Source organism: Lutra lutra, chromosome 6 (genome assembly GCF_902655055.1).
Source record: "Lutra lutra chromosome 6, mLutLut1.2, whole genome shotgun sequence".
NCBI lineage: Eukaryota > Metazoa > Chordata > Mammalia > Carnivora > Mustelidae > Lutra > Lutra lutra.
This window is the reverse complement of record NC_062283.1, coordinates 96,292,583-96,315,118: the sequence shown is the minus strand read 5'-3', so window position 1 is coordinate 96,315,118 and position 22,536 is coordinate 96,292,583. Positions and strand designations below refer to the sequence as shown.

The window sequence follows — 22,536 nt, the reverse complement described above, 5'->3', positions numbered from 1 at the left end:
TTTCTGTGTAAAATGTAAATAATCATTCATTTTACCTCATACAGTCATTGAGAATCATGTGAGCTACTGTAAGTATCTGTCCTTTATAAACTGTGAAGCAGGTTAATATGCCTTTATGCCAAAACTTGAAAAGAAATTCTAAAATGTTAAATTCACTTTTGTTCAATTGAAAACTGTGTCTTGTGTGTCTTTCTCACATTAAAAAGCAATTCTATTAGTATACTTTCAGTACTGACAAAAGGAAAGGAGAAAATTTAGAAGCATTAGATTGTAACTGATTCTTCCCTGGAGGATAAAACTATGCAATCACTTATTCCCTCTCCTTGTTGATCATGCATGCCAAAATGATGGCTCAGTGATAGCAAGTACATAAGAATTCATGGCTTGTGTATCTGTTCTGTCCACCTTCTCCATAGATCAAGTCTTGATCTATTTTGTTTTCTTATACCAATTTTTATAAATATTTAAACATTTAGTGATGTTATGGTAAGCTAACTGTAGGTGGACACAAGGCAGAATACAAATAATAATGAAATAAATTCTTTGTTACTCATTCCTATATAATGCTGAGTTGGATTCTTGTTCTTTAGTAAAAGAATATGAGCCTCTCCATGATTATAGAATCAGGTCCAGGATAACATAGGGAAATGAAAGAAAATGCATTTGTTGAGTATCTATCATTAGGAAGTTTTAAAATTGTATTATATAGGCTATCTCATATAGGCTTCTCTCCAGTTTGCAAATAACAGCATTTGGGTCAAAATAAATCAATTACTTTGCCTGGTTTTTAGCTCTTAAATACCAATGCCAGTATTCAACGTCAAATCTTTTGACTGCAGAACTTCGTACTGCATTGTTTTACCAGAATCAAGATATAGTACATTAATCAAGATCTGTTTTCGTGTACATTTTAGTTTTTGATCTAGTAATAGGGATTCCCAAGCCTGACTGTGCTTAAGAAATACAAATCAAAACTACAGTGAGATACCATCTCACACCAGTCAGAACGGCTAAAATTAACCACTCAGGAAACGACAGATGTTGATGAGGATGCGGAGAAAGGGGAACCCTCCTACACTGTTGGTGGGAATGCAAATTGGTGCAGCCACTCTGGAAAACAGCATGGAGGTTCCTTAAAAGGTTGAAAATAGAGTTACCCTACAACCCAGCAATCGCACTACTGGGTATTTACCCTAAAAATACAAATGTAGTGATCCGAAGGAGCATGTGCACCCGGATGGTCATAGCAGCAATGTCCACAATAGTCAAACGATGGAAAGAGTCTAGATGTCTGTCAACAGATGAATGGATAAAGAAGATGTGGTATATATCTACAATGGAATACCATGCAGCCATCAAAAAACCCCAGAATCTTGCCATTTGCAATGACGTGGATGGAACTGGAGGGTATTATGCTAAGTGAAATAAGTCAATCAGAGAAAGATAATTATCATATGATCTCTCTGTTATGAGGAATTTGAGAGGCAGGGCAGGGGGTTGTAGGGGGAAGGAAGGGAAAAATGAAACAAGATGGGATCGTGAGGGAGACAAACCATAAGAGACTCTTAATCTCAGGAAACAAACTGAGGGTTGCTGGAGCAGCGGGGGGTAGGGTTGGGAGAGAGTGTGGCTGGGTGATGGACACTGGGTGGGGAGGGTATGTGCTATGGTGAGTGCTGTGAATTGTGTAAGACTGATGATTGACAGACCTGTACCCCTGAAACAAATAGTACATTATATGTTAATTTAATTTTTTAAAAAATCGACATGTGTCAGAATCTTCTGGGGGAAATCTGCATTTTTACCAGCTTCACTGATTATTTTGATACTCATCAAGTCTGGAAATCATTGACTTGGTAGGTAGAATTAGTATTCTCATCACATTCTCCCAGGATCAGTTCTAGTTTAGAAAGTATTTTTTTCTAGCAACTTGAATGGTGCATCTCAGTAGGCACTGTATTGAAAGTAAAAATGAATTTGTTGTTGAAAGTAAAAGTTTGTGAGGGAGATTTGGTAGGTATGTATCTAATGTTAATGGGCCAAATACTATGAATACATTTAAAAACAGTAATGGTGGGGCGCCATAACTGGGTGGTTCAGTGGGTTAAGCCGCTGCCTTCGGCTCAGGTCATGATCTCGGGGTCCTGGGATCGAGTCCCGCGTCGGGCTCTCTGCTCAGCGGGGAGCCTGCTTCCCTCTCTCTCTCTCTCTCTCTCTCTCTGCCTGCCTCTCTGTCTACTTGTGATCTCTCTCTGTCAAATAAATAAATAAAATCTTTAAAAAAAAAAAAAACCAAACAGTAATGGTTAGAAAAGTTTTTTTTCATGTCCTCATAAAGAATGTATTAGTACAATTAAAACTATATTTATGTTGATTAATTCTTTGTAGGTTGGAATTTATCTTTTGGAAGGTGGCCTAGCGAAACTAGACTTTTTGAGTGATGCAAATTCAAGAATGAAGAAGTTCAATCAACTCATGAAAAGAGTGATGGAAAAGTTACACAGTTTTGTTATTCCAGGTAAATTAAAAATGGCTGTTACTTTTATGAGTTGTGGGTTTTTCCCAAATTGTATATATAACAGGCAGAAAAACAATAAAACCGTAATAAAATTAAACAATCTCTATAAAATCATGATATGACAAAATTATATGTATCCGAAATGCCCCCACTAATTTGTGTCTTTCTTTGCTAAATACTGTGCTTAGCTTATAGTAAGTACTCAAGAAGTGTTTGCAGTCAGTAGAATCTAAAGGGATCTGAGCTGATTGGAATTTTTGCATTATTCTTTTGCTTTTATTTTGTCATGGCCAGAGATTCTTGGCTGCCCTTATTCCACCTCTCCTTTGCAGTCTGACAAATAATCTCAAGAGCCTGGTTTCCGTAAAAACCAGTTAACTTTTCTCCTGTTTCTTGGCAAGATGTTGCATCCTTGGTCAGGACTGCAGCTTCAGAGTTGTCTGCCATTGGTTCCCAAGGGGAGAGTGTGGATGGCTTGGTGCAGCCCATCAACACTACTGGAAAAACAGCTCATATTCTCCAAGCCCTGCTCATGGTGGGTCAGCATTATTTCAGGTGCAAATTACAGAACATTTCATACTGGAATATTTGGGAGGTCAGTTTCTAAGCTTGACTGTTGAATTGTTTCTTCAGTGCCTTCTTTGCAAAGCTTCATAATACTAATAAAAGTGGGGTGCCCAGCTACCTCAGTCAGTAGAGCATGTGACTCTTGATATCAAGGTCATGAGTGTAAGCCTCATGTTGGCCTACTTAATTAAAAAAAATACTAATAAAATTAAATCATGTTGCATGTTGAAGACTTAAAAGGAGGAAAATCTCTAGTTTCAGAATTGGAAGGGATACTTTTAAATACATCTAGAGTTTTTAAAATGTTGCCAAGAATTATTCTGTCTTTTAAAAATAATATAAGTTGCGCGTTTCAGAGGAAAATGTCAGGATTTCAGAGGAAAACTTCAATTTAGTTATCAGTACTAGATTACACAAATATAGTAAAAGTCTGAAATAACCACACATGTAACTAGACATTAATTGTAAAATTTTTAAAATCTCACATGGCACATTTTTTTATTGAAAAAAGTAAATTATGTATTTTGTGGTACAGTCTTCATCCTATGGCATGTGAGGTATGTTCCATAAAAGTGGATAGGCCTTTTTGGGAACTAAATTTTTGAGAACTATTTTGAGAAATAAATCATAAGCTAAAGTGGGTTTGTACATTCATTCAAGATTTTGAAATATTTGTTCATGTTGTAGTAAGCACCAGTCTTTTCCACAGGGCACTTGTGCCGAACAAATGTATCATATTTTTTACAAATTTGTACTAATGGCTTAAACACTTATCTCCTAGTGGGCTCCTGCTACTACCAAATGCCTATCCTTTTTTAGCGTAAGAAATAAAATGGGAACCCTTGTCTTACTAGACATAGAAAAATTTTGTCTGCATATGAATTTTTTTATGTTAAGATGTAAAAGTGAAGTAAATTATCCTTTATAAACTGCAAAAGATCTTTATATTCAAATGTTTATGTTTTTTAAATATTTGCAATGGGCAAAGCATGTGCTAGGTGCTCTGAGGAACTATAAAAACGAAAGACAGCTTTTGCATAACATTTCAGTGCACAAGGGAAGAATACACATAAATGATTGCTCTGCCAGACAGATTGCAGCATATCACTGTATCCAAAGTGGAAGAGTATTGCACAAACATAGAGGAGAACATTAATTCTAACCAAGGAAAACAAAAGAAAATGCCATGGAAAAAGCTGAACTATCTTGAAAGGTAGATTTTTTGATCTGCGAAGAATTAAGGATAGGGTTCTTCCAGTCCCAAAACACACTGAGCAAGGCCCCAGAGATGGAAAAGTACACAGCACATTTTTAGAATAAGAATTGCTTATAGTTATAAAAGGTAGATTGGGTTGTTTTGAGTACATTTGTTGTTGGATGTACAGATGTGTTGGAAGAGGATGAGGAAGATTCAGAGAGTGAGCCAGAAGGACAGGACATTGATGAGCTCTATCAGTTTGTGAAGCAAACACATCAGCAAGAAGCACAGTCCATCCAAGTGGATGTCCAGCATCCTGCATTGATTCCTGTGTTGAGACCATACCAGAGAGAGGCTGTCAATTGGATGCTACGACAAGAGCGTTTCAGAAGCCCTCCTACTAGTGGCAAGTATAAGATGCTTAAAGAAAGGCAGATTGATCAGAGGGATTATATAAGAGATCATTAGGATGGGGACATTGTTAAACAAATCATACTGAAAAGTTAGAGTAGAATAGGTTTTACTATGAACAAAATGATAGTCTAAGAAATTCTTTAAAATTGAATCTAGAGAAATTCATTGGTGGGTTTCCTCATTTATAAGTGTTTGAACTAATTTTTCCTGCCCAAATAAGGGCTGCCTTGATTGGAATTTTTTTTTTTTTAAGATTTTATTTATTTATTTGACAGACAGAGATTGCAAGTAGGCAGAGAGGCAGGCAGAGAGAAAGGATGAAGCAGGCTCCCTGCTGAGCAGAGAGCCCGATGCGGGACTCGATCCCAAGACCCTGGGATCATGACCTGAGCCGAAGGCAGAGGCTTTAACCCACTGAGCCACCCAGGGGCCCCTGATTGGAATTTTTTAAAAATTCATTTTTTACATGCCTTTCCAACTAAGAATTGCTTTTGGAACCTGATCAGATGTGAACCTTTTTTCGTTTTGTTTTGTTCTTAATTTTTATCTATTTTTTAAATTTCTTTTCAGTGTTCCAGAATTCATTGTTTATGCACCACACCCAGTGCTCCATGCAATACGTGCCCTCCACAATACCCACCACTAGGCTCACCCAACCTCCCACTTCCATCCCCTTCAAAACCCTCAGTTCCTCAGAGTCCACAATCTCTCATGGTTCGTCTCCCCCAGATGGGAATCTTACTAATCATCTGCTAGAGGCTTCACAATGATGATGAATCTTAGCAACAGAAAGCAAATTTACAAAAGTGGGATTCTAATGTGTGATTGATTCTCCTAGCTTTGCGTTTATTTTCTTTGCTCCATAAAACAAATAATAAAATAGAATGTTATCTATTAAGAGTTTTCATAAAAGTAAATTTATGGGCATCACTTACGCCACTTCTTTATCATTATCTTTAAAGAGATAGGCACGAGGTGAGATTTTTGTGATTCTAGGAAGTAAGTTGTTAACTATTTCACTCTATGGATTTATTTTAATGATGGATAGCTCTTATTTCTCCTGTAGGTTCCAGTTTGTACTTTTTTATCCAACAAAATTCTTTTTAAAAAAATTTTTTATTTTTAAATATCTATTTATAGCCAACATTATTTCTTCCCACTCCTCCTCATCCCTTATTATAAATTATTTTGAAGTAATAATTTCACATAGCATATCATTTAATCTAATAATATTTCAGCTTATTAAAGAAAGGATTCCTTTAAACAGATACAAAATATATATGTATGTGTGTGTATATATATATATATATATATATATATATATAATAACGGAAAGGGTTCCTTTCAACAGATGAATCTTATAATAGCTTTTTAAACCCAGTAATTCCTTTAAATTGCCAAATCTCTCCCCTCTCTCTCTTCTTTTCTCCTCCCCTTTTTATTTCTTTATTTCTCTTTCTAACAATTGAGTCAAATCTGAAACCAGTAGCATTCATGCATTGGAATTAGTTGTTGTCTCTTAAATTTCCGTAATCCATAGACTTTTGTCTCCTCACATTCTGTATTTTCTCTTACAATTTATCCATTGAAGAAATTGTTAGGGGGCGCCTGGGTGGCTCAGTGGGTTAAGCCGCTGCCTTCGGCTCAGGTCATGATCCCAGGTCCTGGGTTCGAGCCCCACATCGGGCTTTCTGCTCAGCAGGGAGCCTGCTTCCTCCTCTCTCTGCCTGCCTCTCTGCCTACTTGTGATTTCTCTCTGTCAAATAAATAAATAAAATCTTTAAAAAAAAAAAAAAAAGAAATTGTTAGCTATGAAATTGTAGTCTCCCACAGGCTGGACTATTTTTTCCTCCAAAGTGCAATAATGTTTCTTTAAGTAATTTTATCAAATTATAACTTAAAATGCACAGATCTTTAGGGCACAGTTTGATAAATTTGTACAAGCCTGTGTATCTGTGTCACCAGTGACCCAATTAAGACATAGAACCAGATTTTCTCAGAAGGCACTAGCCAACCATGTCGCTTGAAACTTGAAGTGGCTTCCAAATTATGTTGTAAGTTTAAAATATATATCAGATTTTAGATAGGACCAAAAAAGGATGCCAAATATCTCATTAATAATTTTTATATTGATTACATATTGAAATGATAAGGTATTGGTTATATTATGCTAAATTAAATTTTTAAAATTGATTTTACTTATTTCTTTTATATCTTTTGTGCAGTGCTGACATGAAATATTTCCATCACCCCAGAAAGTTCCCTCATGGCCCAGTTAGTTCTACTTCAGCCCCTTAGGAGGCAACTGCTGCCACCATAAATTAGGTTTGCCTCTTTTTGAAATGATAAATAGAATGGCAAAGTATGGACACTTGAGGCAGAAGAGAAGTTGGCCTCTTTCAACATAATATTTTTGAGATTTAACCATGCTGCATGTACCAGTAATCCATTCTTTTTTCTTCACAGAACAGATTTTCTTGATTAAATCCCATGTATCATTTAATATTTATATTCCCTGTGGCTCCCATAAATTGAAGTTTTTATCTTTTAATGTTTTCATTTTATAAACCCTGTACATCTGTATTCCTATTTCATCTATCAATCCGTAAAGAAGACAACAAAAAATTACTTGTCTTTTCACTGGTGGGTGGAGATGTACTTCCTAATTTGTCAGTTGGTTTAAACAACTTAAATTTTTAAGGGAAAGCAAGTGAAAGATTTTGATTGAAATACACACAGTACTTCAGTGTTTTAGGATACTTTTTCCTCACTTAAGCAATAAGCCTTTCCTCCTACTCTCAGACCCATGTAAAAGGTTGGGTCTGATTTAGGTTAAGGTATTAGCCCAGTAGCCTATGTCTGTTGAGTTATTTAAAAACCTTAGGCAACTTCCTGAAGGATTTATAAAGGATAAGCTACTCTCCTTCATTAGGTAGGAGCTGGTTACACATACTAGTTTTCTTTTCCTATTAAACCTCTGTAATTTGCTGTACTTTGTTTTTCTATCTTAACACTTGTTTATGTAGAAAATATTGGTGTCCTAAGCAAAGAAGAGAATAAACATAAGAATAATATCTTCAGAAAAGAATGAGATCCTAACCTTTTCCCATGTGTATGTGGCTTCCTAGGGTATCCTGACTGCTAACTTATTTGTATTTTAATGTGATTGTCTGCAGAAGGGAAGACAAACAGTAACTTACTCTTATGGTTATATTCTTCTTTAGAAAATGCCCTGCACTTCTTATGGCGTGAGATTGTTACATCTGAGGGTTTGAAACTCTACTACAATCCATATACAGGCTGGTAAGACAAACTTCATGAGCTTGGTATTAGAAATAAATACTATGAAAAGCTGTATGAGATTGGTAGCATATGTCTACCAGTAACTTGAACTTTTGACAATAACCTGAAGAAGAAATACTAAGTTAAAGTTTTGTTATTCTTCATATTTTTACCATTTTTATAGGTAGGACAAACAAGAAATTAATAATGCCTGTCATTTTTCAGTAGATGAATACAATAGACTTAAGATGCTTAGTTATTGACATATAAAGAGATTATAATCTTAATGTTATGGACCAATTTTTATATTTTCGTTAAATACGTTAATTTCTATTATAAAAGTCTTAGGAGTCACTAAATATAATAATATATTGGGTGAATCGGTAGTTATTGTCCTCCTAACTTTTTTATTCACAGACACAAAAGAAGGCAGATATGCTTCCTTTTATTTATAGAAGAGAAAAACATGATGTGCATTTACCCATACCACTCTGCACTCTTAGTTATCAGTTCTGGCAGTTTTTATCACAGTTCTTTATTCAGGACCTAGGGTTTCAAATTGTTCACCCTTAAATGTAGTTTTAAAAAAACTTGGGCTTTTATGGATTTCTTCCAGTTTTTTTAGGAATAGTGTAATTTTTACTTGCATTCCTGTGATATGTTTTTCTTGTTTTTTCCTTTAGCATCATCCGTGATTACCCAAATGCTGGGCCACAGTTGCTTGGTGGCATCTTAGCAGATGAGATGGGTCTTGGAAAGACAGTGGAGGTTTTGGCTCTGATTCTGACACATACTCGACAGGATGTCAAACAAGATGCTCTCACTCTTCCCGAGGTAGGAGGAATACCATAGGGCTGAGAAAGCAGGGGACATATGTTCTCAAAAAGCATCATATGGCCAACATTTGCTTGGCACTTAAGCCAACACTCCGTTTACTCATAGGCTAATGATTTTTATAAGTTATCGGTTAACTTCAAGTGGGCACAGAGAACAGGATGTTTGTGACCTGGCAGGGTTTTTGTAAGTGATGTTGGACAGGTAGGAAGGGGTTGTGCTGTCACTCACCAAGCTTCCTTCTAGTTGGCAGGGAAGCGTTTAGGGGAAGTACTGTTGCTTCAGTACTGCAAGCCTCCACATTACCATTAAATATTTTTGAGTGATTTTTTTTTTAATTGCACAAATCACAGATCTGTAAATCATAGAATCTAATAATTAGTAATTAGATTGTTAAATGAATCAAACTCCAAGTTCTTGTTCCAAAATTATGTAATTTTGTTTAAAAACACAAATTTTAGAGTTTATGGGGGAAGGGGGAAACAACTCCACTAAGGCAAATGCAGCTCATAGCTCATAATTTCCAATAACCAAATCTAAAATCAACATACTAATTAAGGGTATAATTGATTACCTGTAGGGCCCACTGTGCTCACAACTTTAGTGATAATGTGATCTTTTGATAGGGTCAGGTTTGCAGAGTTAACTTTGTAGATTTGAGTACAGAATAGAAAATACTTATTTCATTGTGAAAAGAAAAAAAAGATTTGGAATATGTAACTGGAATATATAAGAGTTAACTGTTGGTAACTTCTCTATTAATTCCATATTTAAACAAGCCTTGAAAAGTTAATTTAGGTAATTTAAGGTAATTAAACATGTAGGTAATTTAAGATAATATGTACAATTTTAAAAAGTGATGGCTAGCAGTAAGCTTCTGAGATAAAAAATAAAGTTTGTATGTATGAATAGCATTTTAGCTCTTTCTTTTCATCATTTTTTACAATTCTATTGCATCTCCTTAATAGAAGGAGGGTTAATTTTAATAAGCAACTCCAGTTACTGAAAGCAAAACACTGTGTGACTACTGAATGTTGTTTATATCAGGGAAAAGTGGTGAATTATTTCATTCCATCACATTATTCTGGAGGAAAAGTAAAAAACACAGAAACCCAGAATATGGAATTTGAACCAAAAGAAAAAGTTCAGTGCCCACGTAAGTATGAAATCTCTTAAAAAAATATGTTTTTACAGTCAACTTTGTTATAGTTCTTGCATTCCTTATATGGAGCTGTCTTGTAATTGTTATGATTATTATAATTGTTTACATAGTCGTTCGTGCTTTGTATAAATGGAGTCAGTTACAAGTCATGTTATCTTAACAAAAGTAAAGATTTAGTCTTTAACTTGATTGCTTCGTTCTTTTTTAGTGTAGATATTTCTTGTTCAGTTTTTATATTTGAATTTCTTTATCTTATAGTTTAAACCAGGCTTTGTTTGTTCTCAGGCATAGCTACTTCAAATTCTGCTAGCAGATGAGTGTTTCCCTTACTAGTGGTAGCATATACATAGATAATTGTGAGAGGTTTTTTAAAATACAATTTTAAATGATAGTTGCTTTGTCAGATTAACAAAATAATGAGTAATTTTTCCTTAAATTATTTCCATTACAGTAATTTGTTAATGAGATAAATTTTTATTACATATTCTTCAAAATGGTGGTATGCAGACAACATATCTTCAGTAAATCTGTTTTATTTTTTCTTAACTTAGTTCTAAATGCATATTAAGATTAATTGCATTCTATTTTTTAAAATTTTAATTATTTTGACTGAGTTAGCATATCCTTTTGCATGTAGCTACACGTGTGATGATCCTGACAGCTGTGAAAGAAATGAATGGAAAGAAAGGAGTTTCCATCCTTTCCATCTATAAATATGTCAGTTCTATATATAGATATGATGTTCAGCGGAACAGGAGTCTTCTGAAACGGATGCTGAAATGTTTAATTTTTGAAGGTCTTGTGAAACAGATCAAAGGCCATGGTTTTTCTGGAACTTTTACATTGGGGAAGAATTACAAGGAAGAGGATATATGTGATAAAACAAAAAAACAGGTAACAGAATATTTGTTTAGTTGCTGTATGTGTTGCCTTATGGAAGGCATTGACAGATCCCACTTGATACTTGAGGCTCTTAGAAACTGAGGGTAAAAAAACAAACCAAGAAAATCACATATGGCTGTGACTTAACTTTTTTACTTCCTGAATATACATGTCATCAGAGTAGAAACATTATTTTGTTTACTAAACCCAGAGAAGAATGCTTGGCACATAGCAAATATACTCAATAAGTATTTACGGAGTGAATTGTATTAGTAGGTTAAGCATATATAAAGTTTAAAATAACTCTAAAAAATATATTTTTTAAAAAGGAAGAAATAAATAAGTAAAACAACTCTATCTTCATTATGCTGTTGTCAGCAGTTCAAAAAAAAATCTGTTCTATAGTTTTCGTTTTTGTTTTTTTTTTTTTAAGATTTTACTTATTTGTCAGAGAGAGAATGTACAAGCAGAGGGACCAGCAGGCAGAGGGAAAAGTAGGCTCCCCACTGAGCAAGGAGCCTGACACGGAGCTCAGTCCCAGGACCCTGGGATCATGATGTGAGCTGAAGACAGATGCTTAATCAACCGACTGAGCCACCCAGGCATTGTTCTATAGTATTAGATATCTTATATTTGCTTAGCTCTTCATATACATTTTCAGTTTCTTATATAAATTCTCATTTTTCCCATATCATCATCATATGAAATTTTAATATTTTGTTATAAAACTGCTATTTTGGGGGCTATTAATTTGAAATTTGCTTTTTAAAAAAATTAGTTACATAGCTATGCATACATAAATCAGATAAAGGAGGCACTTGACTGGCTCTGTGAACAGTATGCAGCTCTTGATCTCGGGGTCATAAGTGCAAGCCCCACATTGGATATAGAGATTACCATAAATAAATAAACTGACTAACTTTAAAAAATAAATAGGGGTGCCCAGGTAGCTCAGTTGGTTAAGCGTCTGCCTTTGGCTCGGGTCATAATCTCAGGGTCCCGGGGTCGAGCCCTGCATTAGGCTCCTTGCTCAGCAGGGAGTCTGCTTCTCCCACTCCCTTTCCCTCTGTGGTCTCTCTCGCTCTCTCTCAAATAAGTAAAATCTTTTTAAAAAGTAGATAAATAAATAAATTGGGTAAAAACTAATGACAGGTCAAAGTGTGGGGCTATCAGCTTATCTACTGTGCAAGAAATGGCAGATTATAAAGTTCATTTTCTGGAGTAGGGAGTCTTCCAACTTTTTCCCCAGCCAGTGTAGAAGGCTGCAGTGAACATCTGTGCATCTAGTAATCCTTCTGTTACTAAAAAAGGGAAATCTTCAATTAATGTCATTCATTTTATTTTAAGTGTCCCAACTCCTCTGTTCGACCTCAGCTCTGACATCACTTCTAGGAAGCTGTTGCTGGCACCTACCACCCTGTCACAGCTCCTCTGTTATATACCCCTCTGACACATTCCTGTACCGTTGTTTCACTTTTTATTGTTCTTCCATTTCCAACAGACCCCCTTGGAGACCCAGAGCTAAATACTCCTCTCATTTCTGTCCCCAGCATCTAACACTGTGCCTGGCACAAAATTGGCATCCAGTAAATAATTTCAGAAGGGGACACAGGTAGAAAGGACAAAGAAGGAATTTATTTGCTAATTGTAGTAACTAATTAACTTTCACTTTCTTTAAATGCTATATTTTAGTATTTCATATGTTTATAATGGCCCTAGTTTGTGTATTTATGTATTATAAACTATTAGTCTTTTATTGATTTAGGCAGATTATAAATTATAAGAGGTTAATGTCAAAATATTAGTAGCTCCCTATCTTTCTAATTCTTGTTCTCTTCAAATTTTACTTACACAGTAGTAGAGCCTTCCTTTTTAGACCTGCAGACTACAGGGGGCAGATTGAAAGCCACCAATCAAGAATGATTCACCCTTGGGAAAATGGTTGCAAAAAGTGACTGTTGGATTTTTATGGAAAACTCATAAGCAAGGTTGGGAATTTAATTTCAGAAATGTAATTATGTTGAAATAAATTAATTAAATAATATTTTTCATAGGCAGTAGGGAGTCCAAGGAAAATTCAGAAAGAATCCAGAAAATCAGGGAACAAAGACACAGATTCTGAATACTTACCATCAAACACATCTGATGATGACGATGATCCTTATTATTATTACTATAAGGCTCGGAAAAATCGTAGTAAATTCAGGAAAAAACCTGTTCCATCCACAAAAAAGAGAAAAGGTCAGCCTAACATCAGTCTCAGTTCACAAGATCAGTGTCCAGCTACCAGTGACTCTGGAATTACTGATGTTACCACATCTAAAAGTACATGTATCTTTGAAGGAAAGCAAGAACATGCAGCAGGAGACCAAGCTGAATCACCTGCTGATGGTGATATGCCACAGTCTACTGTGATGAGTCCCTGTAATTCCTCTGATTATCGCTTTGAGTGCATATGTGGTGAACTTGACCAGGTAGACCGTAAACCTCGTGTTCAGTGCCTGAAATGCCACCTGTGGCAACATGCAAAATGTGTGAATTATGAAGAGAAGAATTTGAAGATTAAACCTTTTTACTGCCCCCACTGCCTTGTTGCGATGGAACCAGTATCAACAAGAGCAACTTTGATCATCTCGCCCAGTTCCATCTGTCATCAGTGGGTAGATGAAATCAACAGGCATGTGAGGTCATCATCTCTTCGAGTCTTGGTAAGGCAGTTTGGGTTCTTGAAAGTGATAGGAAAATGTGTTTTTGCTTCCTTGTGATAATTTTTATCATCTTGGTCACTTTGTTGTTTATCCCAAAAATTAATGAGATAATATGAAATCAGAACTTGAGGAAGAAATTAAGAATAAGAAATAAAACAGTAGATTCTGTATTCTTGTCTGACATCAGAAGTTCAGAAGTTAAAGCACTTTGAGTGAAAAGATGTGAAAGCTTTTGAAAAAGTTCATCATGTAAAGAAAAAAGACTTCATACATGCATTTCTATTCTTAGAAATGCAGCCCAAAGGCAGCATTGTGTAACAGTAGCTACTTGTCTGATCTCCACCCCTTAGCTCCAGAATCTTCCTCTGAATCCTCAATTACCTCATCTGTAAAATAAGAGTTTACTTATTCAACAAATATTTATTGAGCTCCTGTAGTATACTAGGAATTCTGCTAAGTTCTGAAAATAGTACCCCCTCACAGACTTACCGTGAAGGTTAAATGATATAATAAAGTGCTGGTACATAGTACATTGTAGTTTACTAATGTTGGTTTTTTTTTTAATTAAAGTATAGTTGACATACAATGTTACATTAATTTCAGGTATATAACAGTGAATTGACAATTCTGTACATTATAACACTGTGCTCACCATGATAAATGTAGTTACCATCTGTCACTGTGCGATGTTATTACAGTATTATTGACTGTATTACCTATGCTGTATTTTTCATCCCTATGACTTAGAACTAGAAATCTGTACTTCTTAATTCTCTTCTCCTTTTTCACCCACCCCCTCAATTCCCTCTGCTCTGTCAGCCACCAGTTTGTTCTCTATATTTATACTGTTTTATGCCTGTTTGTTCATTTGGTTTTTTAGGGTTTCACATACAAGTGAAATATGGGATTTATTTTTCTCTCTCTGACTTCCTTCCTTGAGGCTAATACCTCTAGGCCCATGTTGTCACAAGTGGCAAGATCTCATTCTTTTTTATAACTAATATTCCACTGTATACCACATCTTTGTTATCCATTCATCTGTCAGTGAACACAGGTTGCTTCCATAACTTGGCTGTTAATAGCACTGCAGTAAACATGGGGGTAACTATGTCTTTGAATTAGCGTTTTCATTTTCTTTGGGTAAATGGTGGAATTCCTGGATCATATAGTATTTCTATTTTAATTTGGGGGTAAATTTCCATACTGTTTTCTACAGTGGTTGCACCAATTTACATTCCTGTTAGCTGTTAGCTCTTCTCTTTTTTGATACTAATCATTCTGACTGGAGTGAGGTGATAATCTCATTATAGTTTGATTTACATTTCTGTTTAGTGATGTTGAGCATCTTTTTATGTGTCTGTTGGCCATCTGTATGTCTTCTTTGGAGAAATGTCTGTTCAGATCCTATTCCTATTTTTTAAATCAGATTTTTTTTTTTTTTTTGGCATTGAGCTACATAAGTTTTTGTATATTTTAGATATTAACTCCTTAATGGACATCTCACTTGCAGATAATCTTTTGCATTCACTGGTTGCCTTTTTGTTTTGATGGTGTCCTTTGCTGTGCAAAAGGTTTTTATTTTGCTACAGTCTAGTAGTTTACGTTTTTGTTTCCCTTGCCTGAGAAGATGTATCCATAAATAGGTGGCCAAGGCCAACATCTAAGAGGTGACTGCCTATATTTACTTCTAGGAGTTTTATGGTTTTAGGTCTCACATTTAGATTTTTATTCCATTTTTTTTTTCCATTTCCATTTATTAATTTTTATGTGGTACAAGAAAGTGGTTCACTTTTATTCTTTTACATGTAGCTGTCCAGTTTTCCCAGCACCATTTTTTGAAGACCCTGTCTTTTCTCCATTGTATATTCTTGCCTTTTTTTGTTGTAGATTAACTAACCATATAAGCATGGGTTTATTTCTGGGCTGTCTGTCCTATTCCATTGATCTATGTGTCTCTTTTTGTGCCAATACCATATTCTTGATCACTTCAACTTTGTAGTATATCTTGAAATCTGGGATTGTGATACCTCCAGCTCTGTTCTTCTTTTGCAGATTGCTTTGGCTCTTCAAGGCCTTTTGTGGTTTCATACCAGTTTTGGGATTATTTGTTCTATTTTTTGTTCAGAACAAATACAGAATACCAACAGAAAAAAATGCTTTTGGTAGTCTGATAGGGATTGCATTGAATCTGTGGATTGCTTTGGGTACAATGGACATTTTAACAATATTAATTTTTTTTCAATCCACGGGCATGGTTTATCTTTCGATTTGTTTATTTCATCTTTAATATCTGTCGCCAATGTCTTACTGTTTTCAGATACAGGTTTTTCACCTCCTTGGTTAAATTGATTACTAGATTTTTTTCTTTTTGGTGTAATTGTAAATGGGACCATTTTCCTAATTTCTCTTTCTGTTACTTTTTATTAGTGTATAAAATAGATAAATTAGTTAAATAGATTTTTGTATATTAATTTTGTATCCTGCAACCTTACTGAATTCACTAATTGGTTCTGATAGTTTTTAGGTGGAATCTTCAGGGTTTTCTGTATATTCTGTTACATCGTCTGATAATAGTGACAGTTATACTTCTTTCTTACCAACTTGGACCAGTTTGGGTACCTTTTATTTCTTTTTCTAATCTGATTGCTGCAGCTAGGACTTTCAATACTTTGTTGAATAAAAGTGGTGAGAACAGACATCCTTGTCTTATTCTTGATCCTAGAGGGGAAGCTTTTAGTTTTTCACCATTGAGTACAATGTTAGCTGTGGGTTTGTCATATATGGCCTTTGCTATGTTAAGGTATATTCCCTCCAAACCCATTTTGCTGAGTTATGTTAGTATTCTTCACTCCCTTTCTTCTTCCTTCCTTCTTTCCACACAAATATCATTTAAGATTTTCAATATTTCAGCTACTATCATAGACATGGAGAGAGAATACAGTAATAAGTAAAATACCATCTTTACCATTGAGGAGCTCTGTGTTGTGGGATAAATAAACGTTGGTTTGAATCTAGGCTCTGCCAGTTTTGAGCAAGAAACTTCATGTTTCTTATGTGTGGGATGGGAATAATAATTACTAACAAGATTGTTATTGAAGCTAAGAGATAAAGCTCAGCTTAGTGTCTGACGTAAAAGGCATTCACTAAATCATAGCCCTTACTGTTCTACTTCATACCTTTGTGCTTTTCTACCTACCTACCTACCTACCTACCTAGAAGTCCTTTTCCCCTTGCTCCACCAGGGAGAACTAAATGTTCTTCAAGATCCACCTCAAATTTTCACTCCTCTCTGAATTTACCTTCTCCGTTCCAGCATTGGTCTTTCTCCTTTGCTACCATTTTTACTTCTGTTACATTTCCTTTCATATTGCTTATGTCATTGGTCTTTTGCCCTAAAATGTATCTTTGTCTAAGGCTGTGTGGAATGTATCTCACAGCATGTTTGGTACTAAACAAATAGAAAGGACTTGGTAAGGATTTAAAGAATGAATATTTTAGTTATCTTTTAGTGAACCTTTCTGCAATAATTTTGTCTATGCTGATTATTGCCTAGGTATACCAAGGAGTGAAGAAAGACGGTTTTTTACAACCTCATTTTTTGGCTGAACAGGATATAGTTATCATTACCTACGATGTCCTTCGTTCAGAACTAAACTATGTAGATATCCCACATAGCAACAGTGAGGATGGGCGTCGCCTACGGAACCAGAAGCGCTATATGGCCATTCCCAGCCCCCTTGTAGCTGTGGAGTGGTGGAGGATCTGCCTTGATGAAGCCCAGATGGTTGAATGCCCTGCTGTAAAAGTGAGAATTTCTGCAAAATCTTTTGAGCACTGGGGATGAAAAAAGAGGAAAGAGATTGGGGAAGCTGTCCATAAAAAATGTAATAATTTAAGTGTAATTGACCCGCAGTATTGATATTGGCCAAAAGTTTGCTGTTACACACAATACTTTTGCTTTTCTTTTGTGCCATGAACTACATAACCCTTAGGAATTATTTTGGTACTATGTGAATTATTGCTCTGTTTGCAATGCTTATGCATTTTTTAATAAGGTGGCAGTTTTTGTATGGTGCAGATGAAATTAAACCTGTTTGGGGACTTTTATAAGCATTTCTGCTAAGTGGAAATCTCATCATGTAGGCTCTGATAGCTTTGGGCCAAAGTTCAGCAGTTTTTTATCGGAGAGACCATATCATAGCAGATCATGCTACTTTAGACCGAGTATTGATTCAGCCTTTGTTCATCATATATCTTTATTACATCTTCTTTGGCCAGTTTGTAACCTAAATTCAATTTGTGAATCTCATCTATTAGTAAATTGGTTCTCATATGAAGGATGGGGTGGTTTAGGGGATATATCAGTCATTCAGGGAACTTTTTCATTTTACATGAACTTGAACTACCCTTCCTCTTTTGAGAGGGCACATGGGAGCCTGCTACTAATGAGAGCCACTGTGCTAGAAGATGACCCAGTGATTTTGACATTCAAATTTGAGTGTGATAACTGTTGAATAAGAGTGGGTATGTCTGACCTGAAGCATGGCTTTTCGTGGGCTGTTTTCAGGAGTAAACATATTCCTGATTTGCCCTTTTTTTTCCTTTTTCTTTCATATTTCTCTCTTGTAGGCAGCAGAAATGGCTCAGCGCTTGAGTGGGATTAATCGCTGGTGCATCAGTGGCACTCCAGTGCAAAGAGGACTAGAGGGTAATGTGTGCTTTCCTCACATTTTGCATGTATTTAAAAAGCTTGCTTTTCTTAAGAACAAGTATGTTTAACCTTTGTTGAAATCCTTACTTAAGTGATTATATATATATTTGTATTTCACTCCTAGTGGATTCAAGCATTTGTCTTTGAAATGGAATTAAGTGGTTTTTGTTTTTATTTATGAGGACAGATACACAGTGAGTAGTCCCATGGTCCTAAGTCGAACAGTCATTGTGCCCTCCTCAGCAGTGTAGATGCAGGTCTCAACTGAACTCAGAGTTCCAAAATGGTACGTATAAAACTGAAAGAACTTAAGAAGAAAGAGAGGAGACGGAAGAGGAATTAATTTCAGTTGGCTGTATCTATAAAAATAAGGATCATAATTTTCATTGGCTGACCCATAAATAGTGGGATCACAATTTTATTAATTGTAGAAGTTACAAAGTATTCATAGCTTTATAAAATACCACTCCATATGCTTACACCATCATTCCTTCAGCTGTTCCTCTTGGACATTTAGATTGTGTCAAGCTCTCCCCCATTCCCACACACACATTTTAACTCATGCTTCTGCATTCATCTCACCTATATACTTATTCTTCTATAGAGCAGACACTGCATTTTTACAAATTTTATTCAAGTTGTGAATTTTTTTTTAAAATATTTATTTATTTGACAGACAGAGATCACAAGCAGGCAGAGAGGCAGGCAGAGAGGGGTGGAGGAAGCAGGCTCTCTGCTGAGCAGAGAGCCTGATGCGCGGCTCGAATCCAGAACCTTGGGATCATGACCGAGCTGAAGGCAGAGGCTTTAACCCACTAAGCCACCCAGGCGCCCTCAAGTTGTGAATATTTAAAACTAAAAGTTTTATTAAATGTTTTACATAATAAATTTTCAGAAAAGCTGTCATTAAAATATAATTATAAAATGTAGATATTCTTAAAGTTCTGTGACAGATGTTCATCCTTAAAACTTATCTTTCTATATAAAAAAATTATTTCTGGAAATTCAGGTTTTTATACATTGTTTTCAACAGGATAACTTGCCACTTTTTAAAAATAAAAATATCAGCATTCATTACTGTGATCTGAAAAACAATTACTTTTTGATTATTAATTTTAGGAGCAAAATATTTTCTAGAAGATTATAAGTACGTATTTAAATATTTGTGTAATTGTAAATTATTATAATTTATAATATATATTAATTATATATAATAAATTATATAAATTTGTATAATTGTAAATATAAATTAAATGATAATTTTAGTAAATTACATTAAGATACCTATTTGTACAGTAATATCAGGCTAACTATATTTTAATTACATTCTAAATTATAATATAAATTTGTATAATTATAAATGTAAGTTAAATATTTGTATAATTATAGTAAATTACATTAAGATACCCATTTGTACAATAATATCAGGCGAACTAAAAGGCCAAATTTAGTGTTCTGCTATTATATTTGGAAATTGCCCAAATTATAGATGTTTAGTTGTTAATAAGATCTCATTAGACTCAAAAGTTAGCTGAGAGGATACGAGAAAAAGAAAATGAGTATCAGATTTACATTTTTTAAATTTTAACATTGAAAGAATATGGACAATGATTCCTCAGTTTCCTGGGTAGGTTTTTTGGATATGTAAGGTGTTGGCAGGTGTTAAAGCACTTATCACGATTTAACAAATTCTTGATTATATTTTTTAATTCCACTATAGTGTTCATCTATATATGAACTATATATATATAGTTCAACTATGTAATTTATCTAGTGTTACATTAGTTTTAGGTTTACAGTACAGTGATTCAGCAATTATATGTATACATTACTCAGTGTTCATCATGGTAAGTGTACATTTAATCCCTTCACCATTTCACCCACCCACCCCCACCTCCCTTCTGGTAACAATCAGTTTGTTCTCTGTATTTAAGAGTCTGTTTTATTGTTCATCTTTTTAAAAAATTTTTTCATTTGTGGGGCACCTGGGTGGCTCAGTGGGTTAAGCCTCTGCCTTCAGCTCAGGTCATGATCTCAGGGTCCTGGGATCGAGCCCCATATCGGGCTTCCTGCCCAGTGGGGAGCCTGCTTTCCTCCTCTCTCTGTCTGCCTCTCTTCCTAATTGTAATCCCTCCTGCTGTCAAATAAATAAATATATTTTTAAAAAAAATTTTTTTTCATTTGTTTTGTTTCTTAAATTCCACATATGAGTGAAATCCTAAAGTATTTATCTTTTTCTGACTGCCTTATTTCACTTAGCATTATATACTCTCTAGGTCCATTCATGTTGTTGCATAGGGCAAGCTTGCATTCCTTTTTTATGGCTGAGTAATATTCATATATACATATGCATATTTATATATATATATATATATATATATATATGTACCCCACATCTTCTTTATCCATTCACCTATTGATGGACACTTTCACAATTTGGCTGTTGTAAATAAGGCTGCAATAAATATAGGGATACATACATCCTTTTGAATTAATGTTTTTGTTTTCTTTGGGTAACTACCCAGTAGTGGAATTACTGGATCATATGAGAATTCTATTTTTCATTTTTTTGAGGAACTTCCATACGGTTTTCCACAGTGGCTATACCAGTTTTCTTTCCCACCAAGACTTTCTTTTTCTCTGCATCCTCACCAACATTGGTTGTTTCTTGTGTTTTTGATTTTAGCTATTCTGACTGGTGTGAGATGCTATCTCTTTGTGGTTTTGATTTGCATTTCCCTGGTAATAAGTGATGTTGAGCATCTTTTCATGTGTCTGTTTGCCATCTGTATGTCTTCTTTGGAGAAATGTCTGTACAGCTTTATTGAGGTATAAATGACATATAATAAAACCGAAAATATTTAAAATATAAAATTTGTGAGCTTTTGACATACATATATATCCGTGAATCTATTTACACAGTTACGATGATCAGCCCCAAAAGTTTCCTCAAGCCCAAACTACTTGAAAAAGAGCTTTTCTAAACTTTCTGGAAGTATAGTTCATCCTTCATCTTTGCTTCCATAATTCCCTGATGTCTTTAACACTATGATTCTTCATTGTATCTCTTCTTTTTATAGTTGTTGTAGTAGAAATCTTAACCTGCCAGAACTTACTGTGTTGCGGTTGGAAGTGGTAGTCTCGTTTTGTTTTGTTTTTTGTTTTTGTTTTTGTTTTTGTTTTGATTTTAGAACAGGGTTTCTCAGCCTTGGCTCTGTTGACATTTGGGACTAGGTATTTTTTTTGTTGGGACCTGTGTTACGCATCTTAAGATATTTAGCGTCCACCCACTAGATGGCAGTAATGCTTCTGCGGTTCTGACACGTACAGATATTATTTTGGACCTTGCCAGATATCCCCTCAGGGCAAAATTGTACCACTCTGCAACAACCAGGTTGACTACATATTGAATTTTATATCCATAAAGAAGTTAGATAAACATTCACATTTTTGTTTCCCTAATTTGTAAGTAAGATCTTTTAAGATTAATTATGGTGAAGTATACAAAAAGCAAAGCACAGTACCTGCCAGTTACTAAATATTCAATGAATAGTAGCTGCTTTCAGTGCTTTTTGTTTTTCTTATTATCCATTTATATATTCATGTATTCATTTTAGCTTCTTTGAGTACTTTGTGGTACATTTATTGGTTCATTTATTCTTTGTGAAGTATAATAGCAAAAAAAAATAGACAAGGTCCCTGACCTTCTTGAGCTTACAGCTTAAAGGGAAAATATATTTGTTAAGTACTTAGATAAGTATAAGATTGCAGTCAAGATAACTTTAATGTATGAAATAAATATAAAATTCAAGCTATAATAGGCTTCAGGAAAGATGTGATATCACATAATAGAGAGACAGAAGGAAATGATGGCTGAGCCAGGATCTGAAATATTGATATGAGCTAGGTAAAGAGGAAGGGAAGAATTCTCTGTTGTAAAGGAAATAAAATATAAAGATGATCAGGCAGGAGGAGAACAGAAGGAATCAGCGTGGCTATAATAAAAGAGCTAGGGAAAACACAGTAGGTTGAGAGACTATATAGTTGAATATAGATCAGACCATGGAGGATTCTATAGGCCATGATAAAGAATTTTATTTTCTTAATGAATAGCAGAAGCTATTGAAAGGATTTAAACAGAGTGGTTGGGGATCATCTCAAGTTGGCTACAGTAGGTAATCTAGATAAGTGATGCTGACACTTCTGATTTGAAGTAGGACTGTCCTGAAGAAATGGAAAAAGTGGATAAGAAAAAAAGTA

General features: G+C 34.9%; 1 protein-coding gene across 4 annotated transcripts in view; it reads left to right on the top strand.

The window, feature by feature from the left end:
- SHPRH (SNF2 histone linker PHD RING helicase) overlaps nucleotides 1-22,536 on the top strand; it is a 91,153-nt gene that overhangs the window by 8,285 nt on the left and 60,332 nt on the right. For all 4 annotated transcript variants that reach the window (XM_047733065.1, XM_047733063.1, XM_047733064.1 and 1 more), the window contains exons 3-11: nucleotides 2,389-2,518; nucleotides 4,471-4,689; nucleotides 7,922-8,000; nucleotides 8,663-8,813; nucleotides 9,861-9,969; nucleotides 10,613-10,869; nucleotides 12,912-13,565; nucleotides 17,119-17,370; nucleotides 18,195-18,273. In XM_047733065.1, coding sequence (XP_047589021.1) covers nucleotides 2,389-2,518; nucleotides 4,471-4,689; nucleotides 7,922-8,000; nucleotides 8,663-8,813; nucleotides 9,861-9,969; nucleotides 10,613-10,869; nucleotides 12,912-13,565; nucleotides 17,119-17,370; nucleotides 18,195-18,273 — 1,930 coding nt within the window. The remainder of the gene's footprint in view (nucleotides 1-2,388; nucleotides 2,519-4,470; nucleotides 4,690-7,921; nucleotides 8,001-8,662; nucleotides 8,814-9,860; nucleotides 9,970-10,612; nucleotides 10,870-12,911; nucleotides 13,566-17,118; nucleotides 17,371-18,194; nucleotides 18,274-22,536) is intronic.